Source organism: Gopherus flavomarginatus, chromosome 11 (genome assembly GCF_025201925.1).
Source record: "Gopherus flavomarginatus isolate rGopFla2 chromosome 11, rGopFla2.mat.asm, whole genome shotgun sequence".
NCBI classification, from domain to species: Eukaryota; Metazoa; Chordata; order Testudines; family Testudinidae; genus Gopherus; species Gopherus flavomarginatus.
In genome coordinates, this window is record NC_066627.1 from 30,183,850 (window position 1) to 30,210,963 (window position 27,114).

The window sequence follows — 27,114 nt, forward strand, 5'->3', positions numbered from 1 at the left end:
CTCTCTCCCTGGACTGCCAGCAAAGGGGTCAATTACTACCAGCTGTGGTTGTTTTGGAGCTGTGGATCCTTGACCACTGGGACCTGTACTGAGCTTATTTCCATGTGGGTTAGGTCATCTAACAGCCAGCAAATGCCAACATTTTTCAATCCCTACTGACTTGACGGGGTATGTAGAGGTGAAAAGTTATTAAAACAAATACAAGTAGATCTTTAATGAGGTCAAATGCAAAACAAGGAGTTGCAAAGGTCTCTCAGATTTTCTCAGCTTTTTCAGGTAGTGTGAGATTTTTCCTGCACGCCTGGTGGCCAACAGGTTGATTCCACCAACTGGAATGGAGCAACTATATCCATGTGGAGACAGCTGATGTAGCTGTCCCAGTTCACAGGACTACCGACACACCAGTGGAGGAGGAGATGCCTCAGGGTGTATCTGACACACCAGTGGAGGAGGAGGCTCAGGGTGGACACAGCCAGCTGGTTACTTCTAGCAGCAGGCAGTGCTCCACCTCTGCTGCGAACCCTCCTGCTGTGGTAAAAGATAACGGTTATGCTCTTCTTGATACAGGAGAGAAGGAATCACCCCCAACAGTTAAGGAGGTGAAGCCTCGTACCCCTAAGGCTGGGAGGTCTGCTGCCACCACTGATAAGAAACGTAGGGTAGTGGTGGTTGGAGACTCTCTGCTGAGGGGAACGGAGACACCCATCTGTCGCCCTGACCGTTCATCCCGGGAGGTGTGCTGCCTGCCAGGGGCCCGTATCCGAGATGTTACAGAGGCATTGTCGAGGATTATCCAGCCTTCTGACTACTACCCCATGCTACTCATCCATGTGGGCACAAATGATACTGCGAGGTGTGACACTGAGCAGATCCAGAGTGATTACAGGGCTCTGGGAGTACGGGTTAAGGAGTTTGGAGCGCAGGTGGTATTCTCTTCGATTCTTCCTGTTGAAGGTAGGGGTCCGGGCAGAGACAGATGCATCGTGGAGGTGAATGCCTGGCTGCGAAGATGGTGTCGCCAGGAGGGCTTTGGCTTCCTCGACCACGGGATGCTATTTGAGCAAGGATTGCTAGGAACAGATGGCGTTCACCTTTCGAAGAGGGGAAAGGCCTTATTTGCGCACAGACTGGCTAACCTAGTAAGGAGGGCTTTAAACTAGGTTCGATGGGGACAGGTGAGCAAAGCCCACAGGTAAGTGGGGAACAAGACCTGGGAGATGGGTTGGAAACAGGAGGGAGCACGGGCTATAATGGCAGAGAGGAAGGAGGGTCAGGGCAAAGCTGAGAGGCAAGATCAAACCAGTATCTTAGATGCCTATATACAAATGCAAGAAGTATGGGTAATAAGCAGGAAGAACTGGAAGTGCTAATAAATAAATACAACTATGACATTATCGGCATTACTGAAACTTGGTGGGATAATACACACGACTGGAATTTGGTGTGGGTGGGTATAGTTTGCTCAGGAAGGATAGACAGGGGAAAAAGGGAGGAGGTGTTGCCTTATATATTAAAAATGTACACACTTGGGCTGAGGTGGAGATGGACATAGGAGACGGAAGTGTTGAGAGTCTCTGGGTTAGGCTAAAAGGGGTAAAAAACACGGGTGATGTCGTGCTGGGAGTCTACTACAGGCCACCTAATCAGGTGGAAGAGGTGGATGAGGCTTTTTTCAAACAACTAACAAAATCATCCAAAGCCCAAGATTTGGTGGTGATGGGGGACTTCAACTATCCAGATATATGTTGGGAAAATAACACCGTGGGGCACAGACTATCTAATAAGTTCCTGGACTGCATTGCAGACAACTTTTTATTTCAGAAAGTTGAAAAAGCTACTGGGGGGAAGCTGTTCTAGACTTGATTTTAACAAATAGGGAGGAACTTGTTGAGAATTTGAAAGTAGAAGGAAGCTTGGGTGAAAGTGATCATGAAATCATAGAATTTGCAATTCTAAGGAAGGGTAGAAGGGAGTACAGCAGAATAGAGACAATGGATTTCAGGAAGGCGGATTTTGGTAAGCTCAGAGAGCTGATAGGTAAGGTCCCATGGGAATTAAGACTGAGGGGAAAAACAACTGAGGAAAATTGGCAGTTTTTCAAAGGGACACTATTAAGGGCCCAAAAGCAAGTTAATCCGATGGTTAGGAAAGATAGAAAATGTGGCAAAAGACCACCTTGGCTTAACCACGAGATCTTGCGTGACCTACAAAATAAAAAGGCGTCATATAAAAAATGGAAACTAGGTCAGATTACAAAGGATGAGTATAGGCAAATAACACAGGAATGCAGAGGCAAGATTAGAAAAGCAAAGGCACAAAATGAGCTCAAACTAGCTATGGGAATAAAGGGAAACAAGAAGACTTTTTATCAATACATTAGAAGCAAGAGGAAGACCAAGGACAGGGTAGGCCCACTGCTCAATGAGGAGGGGGAAACAGTAACGAGAGACTTGGAAATGGCAGAGATGCTTAATGACTTCTTTGTTTCAGTCTTCACTGAGAAGTCTGAAGGAATGTCTAGTATAGTGAATGCTTACGGGAAGAGGGTAGGTTTAGAAGAGAAAATAAAAAAAGAGCAAGTAAAAAATCACTTAGAAAAGTTAGATGCCTGCAAGTCACCAGGGCCTGATGAAATGCATCCTAGAATACTCAAGGAGTTAATAGAAGAGGTAACTGAGCCTCTAGCTATTATCTTTGGGAAATCATGGGAGACGGGGGAGATTCCAGAAGACTGGAAGGGGGCAAATATAGTGCCCATCTATAAAAAGGGAAATAAAAACAACCCAGGAAACTACAGACCAGTTAGTTTAACTTCTGTGCCAGGGAAGATAATGGAGCAGGTAATCAAAGAAATCATCTGCAAACACTTGGAAGGTGGTAAGGTGATAGGGAATAGCCAGCATGGATTTGTAAAGAACAAATCGTGTCAAACTAATCTGATAGCGTTCTTTGATAGGATAACGAGCCTTGTGGATAAGGGAGAAGCGGTGGATGTGATATACCTAGACTTTAGTAAGGCATTTGATACAGTCTCGCATGATATTCTTATAGATAAACTAGGAAAGTACAATTTAGATGGGGCTACTATAAGGTGGGTGCATAACTGGCTGGATAACCGTACTCAGAGAGTAGTTGTTAATGGCTCCCAATCCTGCTGGAAAGGTATAACAAGTGGGGTTCCGCAGGGGTCTGTTTTGGGACCGGTTCTGTTCAATATCTTCATCAATGATTTAGATGTTGGCATAGAAAGTACGCTTATTAAGTTTGCGGACGATACCAAACTGGGAGGGATTGCAACTGCTTTGGAGGACAGGGTCAAAATTCAAAATGATCTGGACAAATTGGAGAAATGGTCTGAGGTAAACAGGATGAAGTTCAATAAAGATAAATGCAAAGTGCTCCACCTAGGAAGGAACAATCAGTTTCACACATACAGAATGGGAAGAGACTGTCTAGGAAGGAGTATGGCAGAAAGAGATCTAGGGGTCATAGTAGACCACAAGCTTAATATGAGTCAACAATGTGATACTGTTGCAAAAAAAGCAAACGTGATTCTGGGATGCATTAACAGGTGTGTTGTAAACAAGACACGAGAAGTCATTCTTCCGCTTTACTCTGCGCTGGTTAGGCCTCAACTGGAGTATTGTGTCCAGTTCTGGGCACCACATTTCAAGAAAGATGTGGAGAAATTGGAGAGGGTCCAGAGAAGAGCAACAAGAATGATTAAAGGTCTTGAGAACATGACCTATGACGGAAGGCTGAAGGAATTGGGTTTGTTTAGTTTGGAAAAGAGAAGACTGAGAGGGGACATGATAGCAGTTTTCAGGTATCTAAAAGGGTGCCATCAGGAGGAGGGAGAAAACTTGTTCACCTTAGCCTCCAATGATAGAACAAGAAGCAATGGGCTTAAACTGCAGCAAGGGAGATTTAGGTTGGACTTTAGGAAAAAGTTCCTAACTGTCAGGGTAGTTAAACACTGGAATAGATTTCCTAGGGAAGTTGTGGAATCTCCATCTCTGGAGATATTTAAGAGTAGGTTAGATAAATGTCTATTAGGGATGGTCTAGACAATATTTGGTCCTGCCATGAGGGCAGGGGACTGGACTCGATGACCTCTGGAGGTCCCTTCCAGTCCTAGAGTCTATGAGTCTAAGCTTCACAGAACCAGCTGGGATGTATAATGCTTAAGAATCAGATATTGCTCTCCTTCCCTTCCACAGGATGTAACAGGCTATCAGGAGTTTTTAAATGACCCAGAGAGTTAAGTGGCTAGGAGACCTACTTATCTGGAACCTGCTTGGCAGAGGAAGGATAGTTGGGGTTAGGGCATTGGCCTGGAGCTGAGGAGATCTAAGCTTAATTGCCACCTCTGCTGCAGACTAAATGTGAGCTTGGCAAGTGTGACTTAGTCTCTGTGCCTCAGTCCCCTCCCCGCATCTGTAAAATGAGAGTAGTCCCTCCTCTCCCTACCTTTTATCTTGGTTATTTAGATAGCAAGCTTACTGGGGCAGGGATCTTTGCACTGTGTGTTTGCACGTTGTGCCAAAGGGCTGGGATATGAGTTAAGGTCTCTAGATATCGGTGTAATGCAAATAAGTAGGGGGTGTAGGAGGATAAAAAGAAAATGAGTAAAACTGTGCCAAGAAGTTGCTTAGAACTATAAGAAAGGAATTAGAAATGTGGTATCAGCATCTCCATCTCACATAGCCGAGAAGCTCTTTGGCATTTTAAGGACTGACTGTTAGCCAGGGAGCCAAACCCTGAGCCAGAGACAACAAACCTCTGATGTCATGAGTTTGCCATAGATTAGGGTTAGTATTTCTGCAAAGCATTGATCGCACTAACAAGCCTGAAATGTAAATACAGGCTCAGACAGTATAAAGTGGTGTTGCTGATAGCCACTGATAACCATCCAATTGGTCTGAACACCAAGAGGGGCTCTTCATTGCTCCCCTGGGAAGGTGCTGGTCGGGGAGGAGACCCCAGGGATGTATTTTAGAGCCAAATTACATGTGTGCAGAGCCGGAGAGCAGGCAGGGGATGAACTTGTCTTACTAGAAACTGTTTCAGTTTCTTGGAAATTGCAGCTATTGATCACTTAACCCTTTGCATGGCAGGAAGATTGCTAATGGGAAAGGGACTTTCTATGATCAGGTGCCAGGGAGGGGGGTTGATCAGAGTGGCTGCAAAGTCTTCTGATTTTAGAGAGACTTCTGGTTAGATGTGAGGGAGCTTGGAAGAGAAAGTGTCCTGTTCTGCTTGAGTGTAAGTCTTGGCAGAGCTGTTAATTTCCAGCGACATGTAGGACAAGAACAGCATCCCCAGTCTTGTAGATCTCCCTTTCCGGCTCTACAAAAAGCTTATTCTAGCACCTCTATAGGCTTAACTTCAGCTGCTCTTGGGGGTGGTGTGCATAGGCCTTTTTGCTCTTTAAGTTCTTAAAGAACTTAGCGCTGGTGGAAAGGCCGGGTTGCCAGCTCTGTAGAGTGAAGCTGCCTGGGAATCCCCAGAACAGGTTCAGTGTATGCAGTGCTAGTGCCAGCTTTGCATAGCACTCCGCACCTACAGCTTGGCTCCAAGCTGCAGGGACCACTTATACAGAGGGGAGGATTTTGGGGCAGTGCAGGAGGAGGAACAGCTGGGGGCCACTTCACCGGCCCCTATGTGTATCAGAATCATCGATCCAGTTGGGCCCCGTTTCCCTGGCCCCAGTCTCCCGTCTCTGCTCCCACACCTAACACCTGGGATGCTGTGAGGTGTGATATAGAGCAACTACGTCAGTTACATAAGAAGGTGGGCGTCTCCAGCATTCCCTCTAATTTTTCCCACATTCCCTCTAATTTTTCCCACCCATGTGTGGAAGGAATTTTGTTATGTGCACCAATATGGAGGTTATGTGGGACACATCACCTCCATATTGGTGCACATAACAAAATTCATGTGGCTGGGTGGGGCTGAGGGATTCGGAGTGTGGGAGGGGGCTCAGGGCTGGGGCAGAGGGTTGGGGTGTATAGGGAGGTGAGGGCTCTGGCTGCAGGGTGCTGGCTCTGGGGTGAGGCTGCCCTGGGGCTACAATGGGGAGAGAGGACTCTTCCCAGATCTCTCTCCCCGCAGCAGCACCTGGTCTGGGGGGGAGGGGCGCCTCTCCCCAGCTGCTCCTGCGGAGCTAGGCCGGACTGGGGGAGAGGCACCTGTCCCTGTCACGGCAGCTTTGGTGGGGCCGGGACAGGGCTGGGCCTTCTCTTGCCGGGCCACGGGAGGGGTTTGGCCAGGCCAGGGGACCTGCGCAGCACTAAATATCCTGCTGCATGGCCATGCGGCTGCACAGCTTACCTAGGGCGTGACTGACAAGGCCAAAGATCACCCTCCAGTTTGGGCTGCAGGGGAGAGAACTGACTGTGACTGGCTGAGGCTCACAGCAGGTGGTTCTTTGAGTTTTGTCTCTGTGGGCGCTCCACTTCAGGTGTGCATGTGCCTCTTGAGCCCTTGCTCAGGGATTTTCAGTTAGTGGTGCCTGTTTGGTCCATGTATGCACCCTGTGCATCTTCCTGCTGGATCCTGAATCTATATAAGGGTGCACAGGCAAACCGTCCTCAGTTCCTTCTCAACTGCCTCATCCTGAGACAGAGCCCTTGAGTGTCCATCTTGAGTGTGCCTCAGCTTTCCTAATATTTCTGTAGTCATTATGATTGTTTTTATAGTTTATAGTTAGTTGTTAGTGTACTTATAGTTAGTCAGATAAGTAGTGGGATGATTGTCATCTACTTTCCTCTTGGAGAGACTTATTGTTTTCCTGTCAGGGCATGCCTGCTTGCCAGGTTTCAAACATTGCATCTTCTGCTGAGAGGCTATACCTGTGAGCGACAGCCACTCTAAGTGTGCCTGTCTCTTGGGGGACTCTCACATTACCCAGAGGTGCGACTTCTGCCTGGCCCTCATGTCCAGGGCAAGGAGAAACAGATTAAATGCAGACTGCTAATGATGGAACAGTCCCTTTGGCCAGCTTCTGAGTCAGGTGAGGAGACACGTCCCTCACTTATATCTCTGTCTCCAGATAGATCCAGGGCCCCTCCTACCTTGGTGCTGGTTTCCCCTAAGAAAGGGAAGACTCTGGAGACTTCAGGGAAGGCTTCCAAAAAGAGGAACGTGGACTCTCACCTTAAGGATCCAGCTCTGGAAAAGTCCAGGTCCCAGCCGAGATCTACAGACTCTGGAGCCATGACCTCTCGACTCAGTGCTGTTGAGTTGAAGGACGACTCCTCTGGTACCAGCAAGTCTGTAAGGTTCCAGAATGTGAAGGAGAAACGTGGCTCTGATAGGGCCTTGGTACCTTCTACCAGCAAGGAAGGCAAGCATAGACCCGAGAGGTCTGGGTCTGCTCTAAGGGGTCTGGGCCATCATTCCCTGGGAGGTGCCTTTCTTCTGTCTTGGAAGAGAGTATGTTCTATGCATTTCCTCCAACATTGCTTATAGTAAGGGTGACAAACAAAATCAGACAGGACAGAGCCAGACTTATCCATACAATGCTGACCTGGCCAAGACAAGCTTGGTACCCTTACCTGCTTCACCTATGTGTCCAACCATTGTTCAAACTCCCAACCATTCTTCATCTCCTGTCACAGGATGCAAGTCAGGTGCTTCATCCCAACCTAGCAGTTCTCTGGGATGAAGAGATGGTTCATGGCGTTAGAATCCTATTGTGCTATAGAAGTACAGCAGGTGTTAATAGTAGAGAGATCAACCCGCACTTTTTACCTGCAGAATTGGAAGAGATTCACTGGTTGTATTTTCACTGCCTCCTGCCTGATTCAGTACCACTTTCAGTCATCCTGGATTGTCTGCTGGATATAAAGAAATCAAGGTTATCAGTTAGTTCAATTTAGGTCCATTTGGCCGCAATACCAGCCTTTCATCCTTTGGTAGAAGGATTCTCCATATTTGCTCATCCAGTATTGTCTATGCTTATTAAGGTTGGGGAATCTCTATCCACAGATTTAAAAACTCTACCCTGACCTGAGGCCTCAGCCTTGAACCCAGTTACCTTATGAGACCTCCATTTGAATGAATACCAGCCTGTTCTCTATTTCATTTATCTATGAAGATGGCCTTTTCAGTAGCCATCACATTGGCCCATAGGGTTGTAGAGATTGGAACCTTGGCGGCAGATCCCCCTTTTATGTGTTCTTTAAGGACAAGGTCTCTTTACATCCACACCTTAAAGTCTTACTTTATGTTCTATTAGAGTTCCACTTTAATCAATCCATTCACCTACCAATGCTTTTCCCCAAAGCCACACAGTTCTCTACAGGAATCCTGTTTACATACCCTGGATGTTAGAAGGGCATTGGCCTTCTAACAAGCAAGTTAGGAAGTCACCTAGGCTTTTCATTTCCTTTGAGGATATATCCATGAGGTCCCCGATCTCTACTCAGCGACTTTCAAGATGGATATCTGGATGTATTATCATTTGTTATGATGCTGCAGATGTGGGTCCGTCCCCCAAAAGGGTAATAGCACATTCATCCAGATCATAGGCAACATCTACGGCATTACTGAAGAATGTACCAGTATCTGAAATATATAGGGCCACTACATGGGTTTCAATACATACATTTTCAAAACATTATGCCCTGATCCATGCTGTAGATCTGATGAGGCACTTGGTTCTGCAGTACTATCTTCAATTCTGGACTCTGTTCCAAAGCTACCTCCTCCATCTGGGAATACAGCCATAGGGACACCACTTTAAGAAGAGGACGTTACTCACTTTGTGCAGTAACTGTAGTTCTTTGAGATATGTGTCTCTAGGGGTACTCCACCACCTGCCCTCTTTACCCTCTGCGTCGGACTGTTCCTTCGGGGATGTTTGGGTGGAGAAGGAACTGAGGACGGTTCACTTGCGCACCCAATATAGCTTTGGTATACAGCACAAGGATGCATAGGGCACATGTGCAGGCCGAATGGGCACTGCTAACTGAAAATCTCTGATCAAGAGCTTGAGTGGCACATGTGCATCTGACATGGGGCACCCATAGAGAGACATATCTCAAAGAATGAGTAACCTCCTCTTCCCATGGCTGGGTTCTGTAATGTTTAAATACAAATGATGTAGCTGTTAACTGCAAGCTCTCCATCTGGCATATGAGCTTGGCATCTGGCATATGAGCTCTTTGCACCCGGGGTATTCTCTGGGGTATTTACCAATATTGCCAACCCTGAGTTTTCAGAAGTGGTGAATCAGGCCCCACAAAATCATGAGATTGGCTTAAAATAATAATATTTGGGTTCTTTGCCTTCTGATTTCTGAGCCTTTAGGGTACGATCATGTCATATTTTCAAAGCTTTTCTCCATACCCATGAAGGCTAGAAGCTTATTTCCCCATAATCACACGATCCCAGGAGCTGGACCTTTGAGAAACACAAATATTGTCAGATTCCTAAAATTATGAAAGTTAGCAATGCTGGCCTTATCTCCCACCCCTTATAGCTTTTCCATCTCCTGGCTCCATCCTACTCCTACCTAGCCTTTCCATAAAGCACAAATAGCTCTGGGTTACACATGGCAGAGATGCTGACATCACATTTTTAGTTTATTTCTAGTGCTAAGATACTGTTGACGCCATGTGATTCACTCCCTTGTTTTCCTCAACCTAATCAGTAAGATTTTCTCCCAGCCTCCCTTCCTACCTCCCCGGTCCCACCTGTTTTATGACTTGGTTGTCAAAAGGGCTGTAGAGCAACAATGAATCCAGTCCACTATTTACAGAGCATGATGTCCTTGGCCTTTTCACAAAATCTGCCTGTGCAGTTGGCAAAGCTAGTCTGAGCAATAAGGGGACGTGTATGCTAGAAAGTCAATCAAGCCCACTAGATAGCTGCAGGACAGTTTTCAGGCTCTTCTGACTTGGGTTGGATTCAGATACCCATCCTAGAGGTATCCTGCCAACTCACACTCTGGAAAATCAGGAGGTTGATTAGTTCTTATAGACAAGTGTGGTTTCCAGCAACAGGACTCTCAGTACTTTCTGGGTAGGTCTATTTGCCATTAATTGTAGTTACAGTTCTCATTGGCTGCCCTGGGTTAGATCTAGTTTATAACATGTGGCTATTTGCATTTTACACGCCACACAGATTACCATGGAGACACTGCCAGCAGGGAGCAGCTATGGCTCTGTCACTGACCTTAGTTGTGCTTTTCAGTTGACAGACCCTTTGGAGAAGGCCTCTTGGGTGGGGCCTGCATCATGGCTTGTCAAGACAATTGGTGATTTGGAGCCACCCTGCTTGGAAAATTCTGCTGATCCTGTGCAGTGAGTCTTCATCTGGTGGAATCTTCATCTGTACTTACATTGAAGAATAAAGAGCTGGGATAAAGGTAGGTTTGTACCCAGATTCTGTTCTCAGTTTTGAGTTGGGGCTGTTTCCCAGCTGCCTTAATGTCAGCATTCCCAATGCCTGTGTAACAAGTCTGGGGACGGTCGTCCATGCACACTTGAATTCTGAAGGCCAGCTGTAGAAGATTATATTGTAATGCTTGTGTTTCAACAGGTCACCCAGACTGCTGGGAAAGACTCCAAGTGGTCAAAATTGGTGCTGGTAATACTATCGTTAGTGAGATCCTTCTCTGTAGCTCCTGCTCCCTGTTTTTCCTCCACAGACGTTCTCCCTCTGAGAGTCTGTTACCTGTACCGCTTAGTACCTGTCCCACTGGCACAGTTTGCTCTTAACTCTATTTAACAGAGGTTACAGTTTGCATGAAGAGTGCTATACAGAGGAAAGATGTATTGTACAGGCCAGGAGGAGGGCCAGTAGACTGAAATATATGGAAGACTACTACTCAGTTCTTGGTCATTTGAGAGAAGTTTCCATTAGGGCTTGGAATTCTTCCAGGAGACCTTGTACCTAAAGTGAGCAATAATTTCTGCCAAGGCAGGTGTTTCAAGCTGTACTGGAATCCCAGCCTCAGGTGCACTGTGAGTCACAGTGTCCTGGACAGGACAAAATTTGGCCATTCCCAGGCAAATACTGCAACTGGAGATAGTCACATAGAGAACTCCAGGACAGAGTCCATAAAAACAGCTATGGATGCCCCACTGGTCTGCCATTCCCAAGGCTGGTCCTGAACTGGCAGGCAGTGCTGTGGCCTGAGAGAGCTGTCCAGTACTGATTTCTATGGAGCATGCCTTGCTTCTTGCCGTTTCATAAATACACAGCCATGTGGAAACTTTGATTACATGGAGTCCTTCTTCCACCTCCCAAGAGTTTTATTGTAGAGGCTGGGACCTAGTTAAGAATTCTGGGTTCTCACCCTGGGTCTGTTACTTAGTGGGCCATTCATTTCCCTTCTGTACCTTATGTTACTCAGCTGTAAAAATGGATGCAATATTTATCTCCTAAGGGACTGGGGGACTTTAATGTTTGTAAAGTACTTTGAGATCTGTGGATAAGATGCCTTATGGAAGAGCAAAGGTTTTTTGACAAGTTGGCCTGAATTAACAATGGTTCTAGTTAGAGCTGGTTGAAATAGTTCATGTGAAGATTTTTCCTGCTGAAAACGGGGTTTTGCTGAAAACTAAATTTTGTGGGAAAGCGTCATTGGATGAAATGTTTTGATTTTGAAGAAAAAGCTGAATGGATGGTCTTGTTTTGAGTTGCACTTCTTGTTTGTTTTTAAAACGTTTTTGTTGTTTGTTTTTAATTTTTTATGCGGAGAGGTTGAATTTGGGTTTACTCCTCCCTTTTCCCATTATAGAAAGGGAGGGAAAGAAAAACCACTCCCTTGCGCCCCTCCACCCTCACTTTGTTCAAGTGATAGAAAAATGGGTGCAAAGACTATTTTTTTCCATTGGAAAAGTATGGAAAGATTTACATTGAGAGACATTGAGGTTTCCCTACTGCTCACCTATATCTACCCCTTCCTCCTCCCTCACCTTTTTCCCCCACTGGAAAAAAAGTGATAGAAATAGGGAGAACAAAGACCATTTTAATTAGGCACAAAATGAAAACTTCCTGCTCAAGATCTACCCATTTTGAATGAAAAGCTTTCATGAGCCAGCTCTAGTTCTCGTGATTGAAGGCATTGTATAAGGCATTCAGATTGCTCTGTACTATTACAGTGAAGCAATACGAGCAGATCCATGTTGAATTGCTCTGCTGATTATCTACAGAAAATCAGGGTATCTGGATTAGCAGTAATGGCTGTAGGACTTTTTGTTAAAGGACCAGCTTGTTTGGGAAGTTCAGCCCTTTGTCTATGAGAGGAAGGGTGGTCCAGGGGCTAGTGCACCAGGGACTTGGTGGACCTAGGTTCAAGTCCTTCCACCACCACCACAGACTGTGTGAACTTGGGCAAGTCACTGAGCCTCTTTGTGCTCAGTTCCTATTTTGAATAGGGGGTTAACAGCACCTCTCTACTTCATTAGGGGCATTGTGATATTACGGTAGAGTGACCAGATAGCAAGTGTGAAAAATTGGGACAGGTTGGTGGCACCTATATAAGACAGAGACCCAAATATCGGGACTGTCCCTATAAAAGCGGGACGTCTGGTCACCCTATAGTATGGTGATGGGGCCATAGAAGTACCTAAGATAGATAATTTGCCTCCCTTTATGTGATCTGCTTTCCTGGAATCACTGGCTCTCACCACTTTTTGTGCTGGCTCCAATCCCCTTAGACTTGGGGAGTTAAACCCAGGAACTCTGAGCAAAAGTGAAAGCTACAGAGAGTCTGGGATGCTGACAGCAGAGACAGCCAGGCTCGGAGGCACTCAAGGAACAAATTGAACAAATTGAATATCTTAAGACGACTCTGGTTTATTGTCCAGATCAGGTCAGCAGAAAAAATATTGGGAGGCTGAACAAAGAGACAAGCTTCTTTAGTAGATAAATGGACTGATCATTTCATATTGAGGAACAATCTCTAAAACATAGTTTACTGCGCAGTTGAGGGCTGAGGCATTTGCTGATGCCAAGAGCTCCTCCTCTGACCCTAGGCACAAGTGGAATTAACTGGCGCAGTGTTTTCTGATGGTTAAACTCCCCGAAGAAGACACTCCATTTGTTACCAAGGCTCTGATGAAGTAAAGTGTGGTTCATATGTACAAGGCCGGCCTTCAACTCATCTCAGAATGAATGGAGAGGTAAAATTGAATTTTACACTCCTGCTGCTATGATTAATGTTCAGGATGCCAGATGCACCAGCCGACCACTAGGGGGCATTGAAGGTTCACTTTGTGCCCTTCTGTAGAGACAAGAACCCTGCCTTAGCCCATTTATGCAGAAATAAAGGGGAGTCTGCATAAAAGAATAGCTGGTGTACTAATAAACCTGTTTGAGCAATAAATTCTCTGCACACCCATCTCACCAAAGCCCTTTGATAGGGGGCTGCCCCTGACAAAGGAATAAACTTGTTCGGGGAATAAAAGGGCACATCTACATTAAATCAGAGAGCATAATGCCAAGCCAAAGATACAGGGCCACAAGGTGCAGGGTCTGTAACATGCGTGCCACCCCTGACCAAGAAATATTAAATCCAGTGAAGCCGTTCAAAGGAAACGCCAAGTGTTTCCTGTGGATGTGCTCCACGGGATGGAAATCTCAAAGCCAGGGTAGCTGGCAGCCCCCTCACCCTGGTGCCATTGTGAACAGAGAACTCTCTGCATAGACCTGTTTGAGAGTTAGCACTTAGCGCTTTTTTAGCCCCAGAGGATCTCTATCAGGGAGGTCTGGTTCTAGGAACGCTTCAGAGAAGGTTAAAAGAGAGCACAGAGAGCTGTAAATGACTTGGCAAAGGTCTCACAGGGACGAAGTGACAGGAATAGAAATAAAAACAGACCCCAGATTGGCCCATCTGGGATGTACACATTGGATCCAGGCAGCTATCCCTCTTTTTACATGGAAGGGAGATAACACCTCTGTAGCACGGTCCCCTGCCACTCCTGGGCAGCTCTGTGGGACCCCGGCATTATTCCAGGGACAGGTGCTCTATGAATCTTATTCCTCTCCCGCAGCCCTAGTGGGGAATTGAAGCTTCTAGGCAAGCCCCTCATTGCCAGAGATCTGACCCCTGGCCTCCCACAGGTCTTGTGTGGAATCTGCAGTTTTGCGTCAGAATCTCTTGTTCATTCTGCAGTGGAAAACACTGTCCCCTAATTGTCCCTTCTCTGCCCCATTCCTTCAGCCTGCCTGATGAAGTCTCAGCTAGATGACCTACAGAGTTCATCTCCTGAAGCTCTCCTTCAGGTTTTCCCATGGGAGATGAGATGATCTGGTCTCAGTCACAAGAAAGTGCTCCACATACCCTTCTCCATTAAACAACTATCTGTTGAACTAGTTTTCAATAGCATAAACCAATTGCTATATGCTGAAACATAATAAGGTTAGTGCAAATGGATACTCTCATATAGGAGTAAACTCTCAAGGCACCAATTAGTGAAATGCAATAAAGTTGACCTAAAGTAAGATCTTCTCTGAGCCCCAAGACACAAGGTATTTCAAAGCAGTATCTAAGACCTGCCTTACCTAAAGGAACAGGCCTGTTAAAAGAAATAGGCTGTGTTTTGTCAGTTTAAAGGGATTTTCCTACAGTGCTGTGTATCAAGTCTTTGCCCACAAATAGAGGGACTGATCCAGGAAATGTTTGCTAGTGATTGTAATGCTTGCTACTACCACTAGCATGCTAGATAGGTAATCCATCCTGTATGGCAGTGGTGGGCAACCTGCGGCCCGCAGGTTTCACGTGGCCTGTCACGGTAATCTGCTGGTGAGCTACGAGAAAGTGTTTACATTGATCGTCCGCAGGCATGGCCGCCCGCAGCTCCCAGGCTGCGGTTCGCCGGTCCCAGACAATGGGAGCTATGGGAAGCAGCAGTCAGCATGTCCCTGCAGCCAGCACCACTTCCCGCAGCTCCCATTGCTGGGAACAGTGAACCGCGGCCACTGGGAGCTACCCAGTGACCGGGCCTGCAAACAGTCAATGTAAACACTGTCTTGCGGCCCGCCAGTGGATTACCCTGACGGGCCGCAGGTTGTCCACCACTGCTTTGGATCAAGTTTTTTTTCTTTTTTTTAACAGGCTTCAGGAGTCCCTTAACCTGTGTGCATGCAAATAGGAACTCGCATAGATGGAGGTGCATTTAATGTGGGGGTTGTTTTTTCTAATAACAAAACTCTTCTACTTAAAGGGTGTGTGAGACTCTTTCTGCAGTTACCAAATGATGGGAGGGGAATCTGCAATTAAAGATCCCAAAATTCTGGGAAGCAGGAGCATTTGTGGACGGTGACATTTGTGCCCTGGAATATTTCTCAGTCAGATATATTTCATGAGAAATATTGATTTGATTCTCCAGGGGCCAGCACCTTATTAGTTTTAGAACCAACTATTTAAAATTGTTGATGTAGCGTGATAGGTAATGTAGCATGATAGAGAAAAGTTCTGCCATGCTCCAACTGTGTCAGGACAATATACAGTGTGATTTAAACAGATTGGGGCTTGGAAAGTCCTGTGGGAAGATCTGTGCTTTGAGAGCTTCCCAGAAGATCTTTCATAGCTGGTTTAAGCTTAGATTACTTTAATGTAGAGAGAGGAGCTTGGGAACAATTCGCCAGGAGGTTCAACGTTATTCATGGAACATGAAGTGCACTTTATTTTGCCCAAGGATGTGTTCCTCAGCCTAGTGTTGCAGGAGAAAGCTGAATGTAAGAACTCCCCTCTTGGCTAGGAAGGTGATTCCCCCACTGTTCATCTTTGATTAATTAACTAGGTGGAGTTGAATCCTGTTCAGTATGTGCAACTGGCAACCTCTGCCAGTACTAGACAGATCAATGTGTCAAATGGCATTAGTGGATACTTTTTTTTTTTTTTTAAAGGATGGTTTTAGTGCTAGTGTAAGTGACAGTCTTGGTGAATCAAGTCATTTTGTGGTACAACACTAGCAATGGCAATGCAAGCTTCTCCCATGCCCCACCAGCAATGTGGCTCAGAGTGAACCCTGACCAAGAGAGTCAACTCTCATCCTCTCAAGTCTCAGTTATTGCAACCTCTTTCTCTCTGGCCTTGACAAATGCAACCTTGTCCTGCTCAGATCTATTCAGAATGCTGCTGCAAAGATCATCCTCCTATTCCATCACTCTGACCACTTTGCCCCTCTCCTTGCATCCCTCCACTGGCTCCCCCTTCTCTATCACATTAAATAATAGCTGCTTGTCTTCACTTTCAAGGTCATTTGTGGCCTATCCCTATTCTACCTTCTCTCATTCAATACCAAAAGATTGACTCTCACCTCCAACCTTGATGCGTGCCTCCATTATGAAATTTTCAAACAAGCACCTTTGTGCTTTCTCCCCTCCCATAAACATCCACAAAGCTTCTTCTTCCTCCTCCTTCAAAACTCTCCTTGCTGCGATGCCTACAAAAAATGTAACAAGGGTTAGGCTGCTGGTGTGTGGAGACCACTATCTACCACGCTGACCGGTTCTGTCTCATTGTTTCCTTCTACACCCCCAACTGTTGTCTCTTGTCTTATACTGAATGGTAAACTCTTTGGTGGCAGGGACATCTTTTGTTCTGGGTTTGTATAGCACCTGGCACAGTGTGTTGCTAGTCCATGAGTGGGTCTCCTAGGTGCTACCACAATATAAATAATAATAATTAATCATCATCATAAAAAGGCACAATCTCTAGGGATGAGATGGCAGTTCAGTCTGCAGGCCCATTTGGTGTTTAGCCTCTCTTCCGAGACTGCTAACAAAGGTGTTTGCTTGAGACAGGATATTTCCAGGGTCACCAAGATTGAAACTATCAGTCCATTTGACACAGGTTCCCTCGAGCGATTCCAATCATTTACATTTCACACTTACATGGCAGTGGTGTAATGTATGGCAAGAGGCATTCATTGCCCCGAAGAGCTTACACCTAACAGCTTGTGCTTGCTACAAACCTGGGCTGGAGTCCAACTGGGGGTGATGGGTTCTATAGCCACTATCTGGCCTGACCCAGCTGTTACCATTACACCAAAATTAATAGCAAATCTTAGTATATTATTTCTAGGTAATGAGGGACCCAGGAGCATCTGAATCATGCATTTTTTTTCTCACAGTAGAGCATATAACAGGGCAAATCCTGTCCATGATAATCTCCTGTCCCCCGCAGAGATAGTTCTTCACTGATAGTGTTACATAAACCCCAACCCTTTTGCATTTGCTCTTTAGGAATGAGCAAGCACCAGCAGTTGGGTGACTTTTGGACTCTGCTGTAAGTGGGTAGTTCATGGTATTATGGCGAGGCCATAGCCTAACAAGGCAGAAGAGTTCAGCACCCCCTGTTTACTCCCAGTGTCAATGAGGCAGTGTTTGTGTGGGTGCTGAGAGCAAAAGACTTGGCCTTTGTAAACACTGCCATATTTTGAAGGACGGGTCCTGAACAGTGACTCTTACGCTAACTTGCGGCTTTGTGAGCCATTACTGTAGAGTCTGAAGGATCTGCTGGAGCATGTGGATGGTGGGGGGAAGTCTGAATGTGTGGCAGAGAGATCTAAGGGAAGAATGTGAAGAATGACGTCCTCCAGAGTAGGGTTCTGTGGTGGCAGAAGGCTTTGCACCCCAGCACGGAGAACTGAGGGTTAGGGTTATGTGGAGGAATGGCTGGATGAATTTCTAATAAAGGTTCCAGCCTAGCAGTCTCCCCCATTTCAAGCGTGAGGGAATGGGGTAGGGGAGAAAGCAGGAGCCCAGATGACAAAGAATAAACAGCTGAAGGATAACAATGAGTCAGGCGAAAAAAGGAAATTGCTTTTCTGACAATCTGCTATTGTGTGTCAGTGGGGAAAATCCCTGTAAGAACGAGGCACCTGGGAGAAAGGGGATAAGTTAACATTAAATGGACATCCAGTGACAGGGGAGGAAATGGTGGGACAGCTGGAAATGCAATAGGAGCCCAGAGAAAATCGATACGAGATAAGCGTTCCAGGGGTAGCGCTGTTCATCAGGTGACAAAGTTAAAGATAGCCAGACACTAAAAGTGAGAAAATATCACTGACCCCCACAGTATTGATCAAAGAGCTGAGACGCTCAAGGCCAAACTCACTAATAAAGTGAGACGTATCAGCAAGGAGCCCATCAGAGCAGATGAGTTGGCTTGCGAAGGTCATAAAAATAAAATAAAAAAAAAACCATAGAAAAAGCTTAGCTTGTGAAAGTTTTTGTTAACCACCTTGTTCGTCTTATTATATGCAAAGGGAAAAAACAGCCTGGTGGAGAGGCTCAGTCAGCGGGTTTAAAACCCCCCCCCCCAAATTTTGATATATTAATAAAACCCTCTGCAAATTGGGTGTGAAAAAGAGGAGCTAATGGTAATGTATAGAGTCAGGGACTGTGCTGGCTTCTCCTGCAAAGCACCTGTCTGAGCAGATCTAAGCCATTTTGTCCAGTTTTGTTTATGGAGCCTTTCAGATTGAAGTCCCCCACCCTAATTACTCTTGCCCATTTAAAACTGGTGTTGGCCAAACACACCCAAGTTGTGGCGTGGACGTTGGGGTTTTCACATAGAAATAGTTAGGCTGGTGTCCCATACACAGCTGGGGACTTACCCACAGACAGGAGCCCTATAGTTGTCATGGGAACTCTGGGTAGACTAATGGTCAGAGTTCACTTGTACCAGTCTAGTGAGGATAACTTTTGACAAGTGTCCTGGGACAGAACCATTCTGTGTTGTCTAATGGGACTAGTCTGGGGACTTCCTATCTTGCACTTGGAGTTCTTTTCCTGAAGGCCATACCCTTGGATTTTAGGCGAGTCACTGCACCTCTGTCTCACTTTCCCAACCTGAGGAACAGAGAGAGTGAAGCACCTTTGTGAGTGCCTGCAACTCCTTTTGGGAGTTCTAGGCCACACTTGACTTTGTAAAGCTAAAATCCTTCCTCCCATTTTTGCCCCCTCTAAGAATGGGAGCATGACCCACACAGGGCTAGCTTTGGAGAGCATCAGGAGATGACTGCCTTAAAGGTTGGGGATCAATGGGCTTTGAATCAGGCCCTTGGTTAGTGGGCTTGCCATTCAATTACAAGCTGTCATGTAAGTAGTTGGGCGTATGCCAGTATTTTTAGTTTCCTAAGAGTAATTAATCTTATGGTGATTGAAAGATTTATTTATATTTCTCAAACCATTTCTTCTTACAGTTTTTAAGACTATCCAACTGCATTTGTGATAGTGATCATATGTGTAATGACAGGTCTGCCATAGAAAATGGGTGCAACTTCCAATGGGGCCAATGAATCAGCTAATGTAGGTACAAATCTCTTGCAAGTGTCTTTGGATGACTGGATCTAGAGTCATAGCGTTTAAGGCCAGAAAAGACCATAAGATTATATGGCTTCCTGTGGATCACAGCCACAAGTGCAACAACTAGAATTAGATCCAAGACAAAACCGTTATGTGCCACAGGTAGAAAACAGGAAGGACCGAGGTGCACCAGGGCTTGAGCTCCTTGCAATGGCGGGGAATTGATTTAGTGAGCTCTACTCAGGTGATTCTAGCAAGTGACCTGATTCCTTCCTTCCATTATCTTTTTGATAGGGCTGCCTTTGAAGAGACTAATTAAGCCTTGATTAGGAATAACTATAGAAGCTATAGCACAGGAAGGGATGGTTGGGACAGAAATGGCTAAGCCACCTTAGCATCCTAGGGTTTCTAGGCTTTCTAGGGACCGGAATAACCCCCTGTATAAGTTATTTATGACCATGTCCTGATGGCTGCATATTGCATGCTGGACTGTCTAGAGCAGCCCAGAATATCCATAGCATCATATTAAATTACTCCTGTTTGACATGCCCCGTATCATCCCCTGTACTGGGGCTTGCCAAGGAGCCCCCATAGGATACTTTTGGCAGCCATCTGCTGGGAGAATGCTCCTTTGGATCTTTGAAGCCTGAGTATGACCTCTGAATGCTACTCGCAATTTATGTTGTGGCCACGGAGCAATCTTTGTTTTTTCCTGCAAAGCCCCATGTGTCCATCTGAACTTGCATCCGTTTTCTGCTGACATTGATTTTGCTTAAGGAGGAACAGGTAGAGAAAAGAGGTAAGCTGCAGAGGGGGTAGGGATGTGCTGGGAGCCAGTGAGGTGAAGGTAGAATTGGGTATGGAAAATGGCTCAGTAGCGAAAGGTGATCTGCAGTGGAAAATGAAACAGGGATGGGTCCGTGACAGCCTGGTACCCCAATAGTCACCACAGTCATGCAATTAGAATATGTTTTGTACAAAATATGTCTTGTGAGGTATCATTCTAAAAGTCTTGATCTGCTAGACATTAATATCTGATTGGATTGTATGTGAAGTTCTGAAGTTTGGGTATGTATGTGTTACTGAAACATGTTGTGAGGTTGAAAACACCTACAAGCAACCTTTCAGGCACAACAGTAAAAAGGCCAAACAGTGTTAATGACTTATTGAGGAAATGCACACAAGCACAATAATTACCCTAGGAACTGTGTACAATAGAAACCTCTCAGAGATAGCACTACACAATGGAACTGTCTGACCCAGGTCACAGCAAAAGAGCTTTCCAGAAAGTGGGAAGAAGATATAAAAGGGGGAAAACTGTGACATGATGGGACCTCACTCTCCCTACAATACCACATTGAGGGGCAAGGACTGAACTGTGGGAAGTAATGGCCTCAGGCTAGAGGGATTTTTATCCTGTGTATGAAAACCTGGGAAAGTCAAGGCAACTTGTGCCTTAAGAATCTGCCAGCATCTTTATCACTCAGGGTGAGAAATTGCTAATTCATATCCTATCTAGCTAGTGTCTCAAACTCAGTTTGTGGTTTTGTTTATTTACTAAGGTAATCTGCTTTGATCTGTTTGCTATCACTTATAATCACTTAAAATCTACCCTTTTGTAGTTAATAATCTTGTTTTTGTTTTGTCGGAAACAGGTGTGTGGAAATTATAACGTGGGACAGAAAGCTTTTGCATATCTCTCTCCACATTGAGGGAGGGGGCGAATTTTATGAGCTTACCCTGTACAGCTCCCTGTGCAGTGCAAGATGGTACAATTTTGGGTTTACCCTCTAGAGGGGGGTGTGCACTTGAGTACTGGGCAATTCCTTAGCTGAGCCTTTCCGTGCAGAGTTGATCTCAGCATCTGTGTGAAGCTGCATCTGGGTGTGTCCACATCTGTGTGTGTGCTGGTGAAAGAGCAAGCTTGGAGAGCTTGGCAACTTGTCACAGCACTGCAGTGTGAAAGGGAGTCCAGGCTGGTGGGTCAGGCAGACGTAGTGGTACCCCATTTCCAAGTGGCATCCCAGGGGGAACCCATCACAGGGTCCATTTTTGCTATTTTTCTGATGCATATAAAGAGGCTTGAATGGATTTTCCTCCTGCTTTCTTAGTTTTACAAAATTCAAGAGTATCTAATCGCCCTCAGAAGGACACCTTGGCTGACTCAGGTATGTATTGAGAGGCCTCTGTCCCTAATTGTTACCTCCAAGTTTGCCAAACATTAACCTTCCAGGCTGAAATTTTCCATGCTGGCGGTCTGCATCAGTCTGATAAATTTAAAAAAACAACTTTCAGAAAAACCCTGCTCAGTTCTTTTTTAGAATCGGGTTGGAAAAATATACCGTGTGCGTGTTAAATTCTTACAACAGTTTCATTTAAAAGCTTTAGTGCCTCCATTCCCTGGAGTGGGGACTAAAAATTTGGCAGGGGGATGGGAGGTTGTCCTGCAGTCAGAAATGTGCCTCTTGCTGTTGTTGGGAAAATTTGCCTAAATTTGTCCAAAGTACAAGCCTCCAAAAATAGCACTTAGCACATGCTCCTTAGAGGTTAGCAGCATTATCCTCTAAAGATTTCATCTGCACTGAGCATGCTCCATTCACACACTCACAGCTCCTGTGCACTAGGATTGTGCATATGTCATCCCACAGAGCAACTGAACATGCCCCATTCCAGGGCTACAGGAACTTTGAAGGACCTATCCCAGAATTGCTCCTCCTGGCTGCCAGGGGCTGCTGTGGCACCAGAACTAAGAGCAGAGTGACTATCTTGAATTCACGCTGGTGCTTTGGTCAAAAGAAGCACATTGGGGAGGACAATTTTGCAGCTGGGGGAGAGGAAGAGCAGAAAGGTCTAGCTACTAGAGAACACAAGCTGGAATTGAATCCATGATGTCTCATCCTCCTCTAATGGCTGATGCACACAGGATAATAGCCTACTACTGCTACCAATTACTAAGTTAGTTCAAAGGTAGAGAGGTCTGTGCTGTGGATCTAAAGGTCTTAACTCTACTGATGACCATTGTGGGGCAAAGTTTTTCCACATAATGGAATTTCTAGGTTTTCTGTTTGCTTTTTTAAAAGCTTAAGAAACTACACTAAAAACTTTATTAAAACATTAAAGTTGCGAAGTCAAGCACTCAAAAGTTTGCAAAAGCCAGAATTAAAGTTGCCTGTGTAACCTTAGTTCAGCCCCCTTGTACATATGCATATGTCTTTAATTACACGATCACATACTGCTTTTCCACAGGAACCACTGCTCCATTCACTGTACCGGGTAGATGGTGCTTTGTGTTGAGTAGTGAACAAGAGTGTCTGTAGACTCCTTGTTCAGTTGTTGCAGAAGTTGGAAGGTGTCTAATGAATGAAGCAGGGCACTGTAGGAAGAGAAAGGAAGGTGCCATGTTTAAGGTTGTTGAATGCCTCCCTAGAGAACTGGGTTCTATCCATGCATCTCCCAAAGGATTCCTATGTGATGCTGGGCAAACAACTTAAACCAAAATTTTCACAGGTGGCCACTATGTGCCCCGTTTTCTGGATGCCAATCTTGCATGAAACAACTTAGTGCCTGATTTGCAAAAGAGAACAATTCAGATACTATGGTGATGGGTGCCAGAGAAAAGTCCACAAGGAAAGGAACTCTTCTGTACTCAGTATAAGGTCTGCATGGTATCCAGATTCAGATGCTAGTAGTGGATCAATGTTCATTGCAGATCAGTAGCAGGCTGCCTGTGTTGTAGGTTAGTTGCTGCTGTCCTACCTTCTTCTACCTACGCTTTCAAGGCAAGCTTGTTTCTCCAAACTTCTTGGTCAATATCTGATTGGGAGTGAGATTTTTTCAAAAGTGATCTCGGGTTTCCATTTTTGGTTACCTGACTTAAAACATCTTGACGGGGCCCGATTTTCAGAGGGTGGGGCTCAGCACTTTCTGTTAATCAGGCCTTTTTCAGGATGTGTGAAGTTGGGCACCCAAAAATCATGTATTCAATCTTGAGCATTGCATTTTATTAGAAGAGGTAAGGTATGGGGGAACAAAGACCACACGGGCCCCTTTGAGATCCCCCTTTGGATGTACCAACCATCTCAAGAGAGACAATTCTCCTTTACTGAAATAATGGTGGCTTGTCCCTATGACATGTCATCTAGAGGTCTTACAATTCCACCAATTAACTAAATACACAAGGAAGAGTTGCTGGTCTAGTTCCCAGATCACCCCTAGCCTCATTTTTAAAGGAACATCATGAACCTGCCTGGCCACATTGGTCAGTGAATCTGAGTTTACAGCTGCTTTGCATTGCCATCAGAGCAGTGCATGTCAGTGAGTGTAGTAATTAATCTGCCCGTTAATTTGCTATTGACTTCGTAGCTTAGTTATCTGAGATGCAGAGTAATTTTTTTTATATTTAATTATCGTAAATATACAAGTAAACATCCAGAGCATGAAACTGGACCTCCTCTGTCATAACTAAAGGGAATATCTGTTTCCTTTTGACTGAGTCATCTACAGAAATCTGGCCACTGGCTAGGCAGCAGAGAGGCAGGAGGTGGGGAAAGCAAGGCTGTAACTGAGTAGCACTGATGGCAAGGGAGGAGCTGGTAGGGGTGTGAGAAGGGATGGGGGTGGCATGCAAGGGATTGAGTGGCAATACTGGGGGCTATGCTGGAGGCCAGGGATGTACATGAGCCTGGCTGGGAGGGCGTGAGTGTCATGTTGGGAAGACCAAGGCTATACACTGGGCAGAGGGTAGGCAGCCCAGTCCCTATGTATATGCCCAGCCATAAGGGTTCCAAAGACTTGCCATGGCACTGTTGCTTCAGCTGCGCCGTGTTCCCAGGTAGCATTGCTGAGGCAGCAGCACAGTGAGTGTCCTTGAAGTGCAGAGACATCAGCTCTCAGAAACTGGGCTCCTTCCTTCTCCACAGTTTTAGCCTACACTGGACCTTCCAAAGCAGAGACAGACCTACCCCTCCAGCTGCACACCCCGGAACTTGGGTGGAATGTTGGTGATGAGCTTGTCTTGACTGGGTTTTAGCAGTTGTTCCCCGGGAGTTCCAACTCAGGTAAACTACACTGGTGCAAATAATTTCTTACATCAGTGCAGGAAGTTCATCCTCAGGGATTTCACCAGTGCAGAAAACCACTAAGCCATCCAGAATTCTGCTGGGGGTGCCAATTGCACGGTGGCCAATGCTTGTTTAACACACAGCTCCTAGGTGTGTCACTGGCCATGAGAATCAGTCCCAAGATCTCTGCATCTAGAAGAATGAGCTTCTGTTGTCTGAGCTAAGCGACCTAAATCTGTTAGCTCCAAGGCTGTAGCATACTCATACTTCTAGCATGGCCCAGCCACTAGAAGAGGACAGAGCACCACACTGAGTAAGCCTGGGTTACATTTGCATTCTCCCTCCATTAATGCACAATAGACTTCAGCACTCCTGTCCAGCAGGTTGAGCCCTTGGTTAACCACCTGAGCCCTGGCCAACTCCTGCCTTGTCAGCTCTCTGATTTAACAGGGCATTGGCATTATTGTTTGCTAACTGCCTGGGAACAGCCTAAGATGCTTATCCCCCTCCCTCCCAGCACAGTGCTGAACTTCTGCCTAATTTGCTGCTATTACAAAGGCTTTCACAACTCTCCATAATAAGAAACAATAGTTCCTCTTGACTTAAACTGATGGGGCACCCGGACCTGGGCAGCGTCTCGTGTCTCTGAGAGGCCAGACCAAGTTGTCGGATAACGGATGATGTGCCACTGCCTGAGCGCCTGTGAGCTCTGTTAGATCAGCACTCTGCCCGCTTGTTGGTATGGTAACGGCCCTTATTTAGTGGAACACGCCATCCATATCACCATCTGGCTATTTGTACTTGTCTAATTATTATTACTCTTTGCATTTTCTTCCAGTGGATGAGTAATGTAGGAGGGTTAGAGGGAAGGGAAGGTGCAGAGGGAAGAGAGCAGTGATTTGTGGGATAGGTATCTCATTTCTGAGAGGAGAGCATTTATCTTGTTGAGCTTCAGCTACAGGCAGGACAGTCCAGGAACACCAGTGTATGTATATGTGTGTGAGTTTGTGTACGTACATATGTACACATCAGCCCCATGGTGAGTGACAGTGCTGTGGGAACTGTATTTTTTACCATTATTTCATAGCATGAGGCAACAGACAATATTCATTCACATTCTGTTTCCTAAAGTTCGTATTCATTTACACAGATCCTGGGAGGAGATGTGAACAGAGCGGGGCAACATTTTTTGGCTGAAATATTTTTTCAGCAAAAAAAATGAAAATTTGGAAACATCAAAAAGTTTTGAGTTCTTGTAGGTTTCACTGAATTGTTCATTTAGCAAAACAAATCAAAAACCATTTCTGAATTAATGGAAACATTTCAGTTTGACATTTTGGAAAGAAACTATTTGATTCTTTTTTGTTTGAGATGACTTTTCATTTAAAAACTTCCTTGAATTTTATATAGAAAATTGAAAAATGTTTAAAAAACAGTCCAGGTCTAAGTGAAAACCACTTGATTTTGTGAAATGAAACATTTAAAAAATCTGTTTATATGCACAGCTCTAGTTTGGGAAGTAAACCACCACCTTCCATCAAGATCTGAACAGTTGTAAACTGTACAGGATGTTCTGATCCTTATCCAAATTGTAGCTTCAAGCCCCTTCCCTCCAAGTGTTTTATTTTAATTTATTAGTAGACTTTGCAATACTAATAAACTTCTAGATCATAGAATATCAGGGTTGGAAGGGACCTCAGGAGGCCATCTAGTCCAACCCCCTGCTCAAAGCAGGACCAATCCCCAGACAGATTTTTGCCTGAGATCCCTAAATGGCCCCCTCAAGGATTGAACTCACAACCCTGGGTTTAGCAGGCCAATGCTCAAACCACTGAGCTATCCCTCCCCCCATTATTCAAGGCTGCATTCTGGCCTTAACTGGGACAGTAGAAGTCGTTTTTTATCCAGTCTTGGTGAAGTCAAGTATGTCGTCATGCCCATCACAGCATAACCAATTATCTACCACCCTTTAGGAGAAGTTGTGTGAAGGTATCTCAGCGTTTTCTCCTTCTGTGCAGGTATAATGATGGATGGGTGAATGGGACTTTTACCTTCCTTTATGTGCCATGAGGGACAGACTGCAGGGTAGTTTTGGAGACCATTATTTCCTATTACAAATAGGGCAAGAATAAATAAGCATAATGCTATGCATGTCAGAAGGAAGCCACCAGGCTGGTGACAGCTGTATTGAGCCTGCAGTGTTTGATCATGCACTAGTCATCAGTGGTACCATATAACACTGCAGGCTGTTGCAACAAGTAGAATCTATCTGGGTGACACAGATAGTCCAAAGTCCCATGTTGATTGGCTGGTTGGGCCTGTGTTGTCACAGCAATGAACCAGTTCTCTCCAACACACAGCTGGGACTTTGTCTCTGATACCAGAACATCACACCCATTGTGAGCATCAAGTATTAGGAACAGGCAAGTACTATTTAGCACTCGCTATTCTGTGGCCTGCATTGTGCAGGAGGTCAGACTAGACAATCATAATGGTCCCTTCTGACCTTAAAGTCTTAAAGTTTATGACTCTTATCTTTTTAGTTGGAACTATTTTTTGTAGTGGATGGATACATTGAATAACATACTTCAGGATACTTTAATGAAATGTAGAACGAAGGCGCCATACTCTAATAGCAATAAGCCATCCCGGTTGTGCATTAGTAGCTATTGATGCAATTCTCAGCTTTTTTCACCAGTTGGTAAAGTAGAGGTGATTTATGTAAGTCTCTACACACACACACACATGTTTAGTCTAATGACCACATCAAATTTCAGTT

The 27,114-nt window shown here is 45.3% G+C and overlaps 1 protein-coding gene across 1 annotated transcript in view; it reads left to right on the top strand.

Annotated features, from left to right (window-relative positions):
- The first annotated feature begins 401 nt into the window (after window positions 1-401).
- The window catches only part of LOC127030734 (uncharacterized), a 790,790-nt gene continuing 764,077 nt past the window's right edge, over window positions 402-27,114 (top strand). Inside the window, exon 1 of the mRNA XM_050917470.1 lies at window positions 402-734. Within this exon, the coding sequence (XP_050773427.1) occupies window positions 417-734 (318 nt within the window). The 5' untranslated portion in view covers window positions 402-416. The remainder of the gene's footprint in view (window positions 735-27,114) is intronic.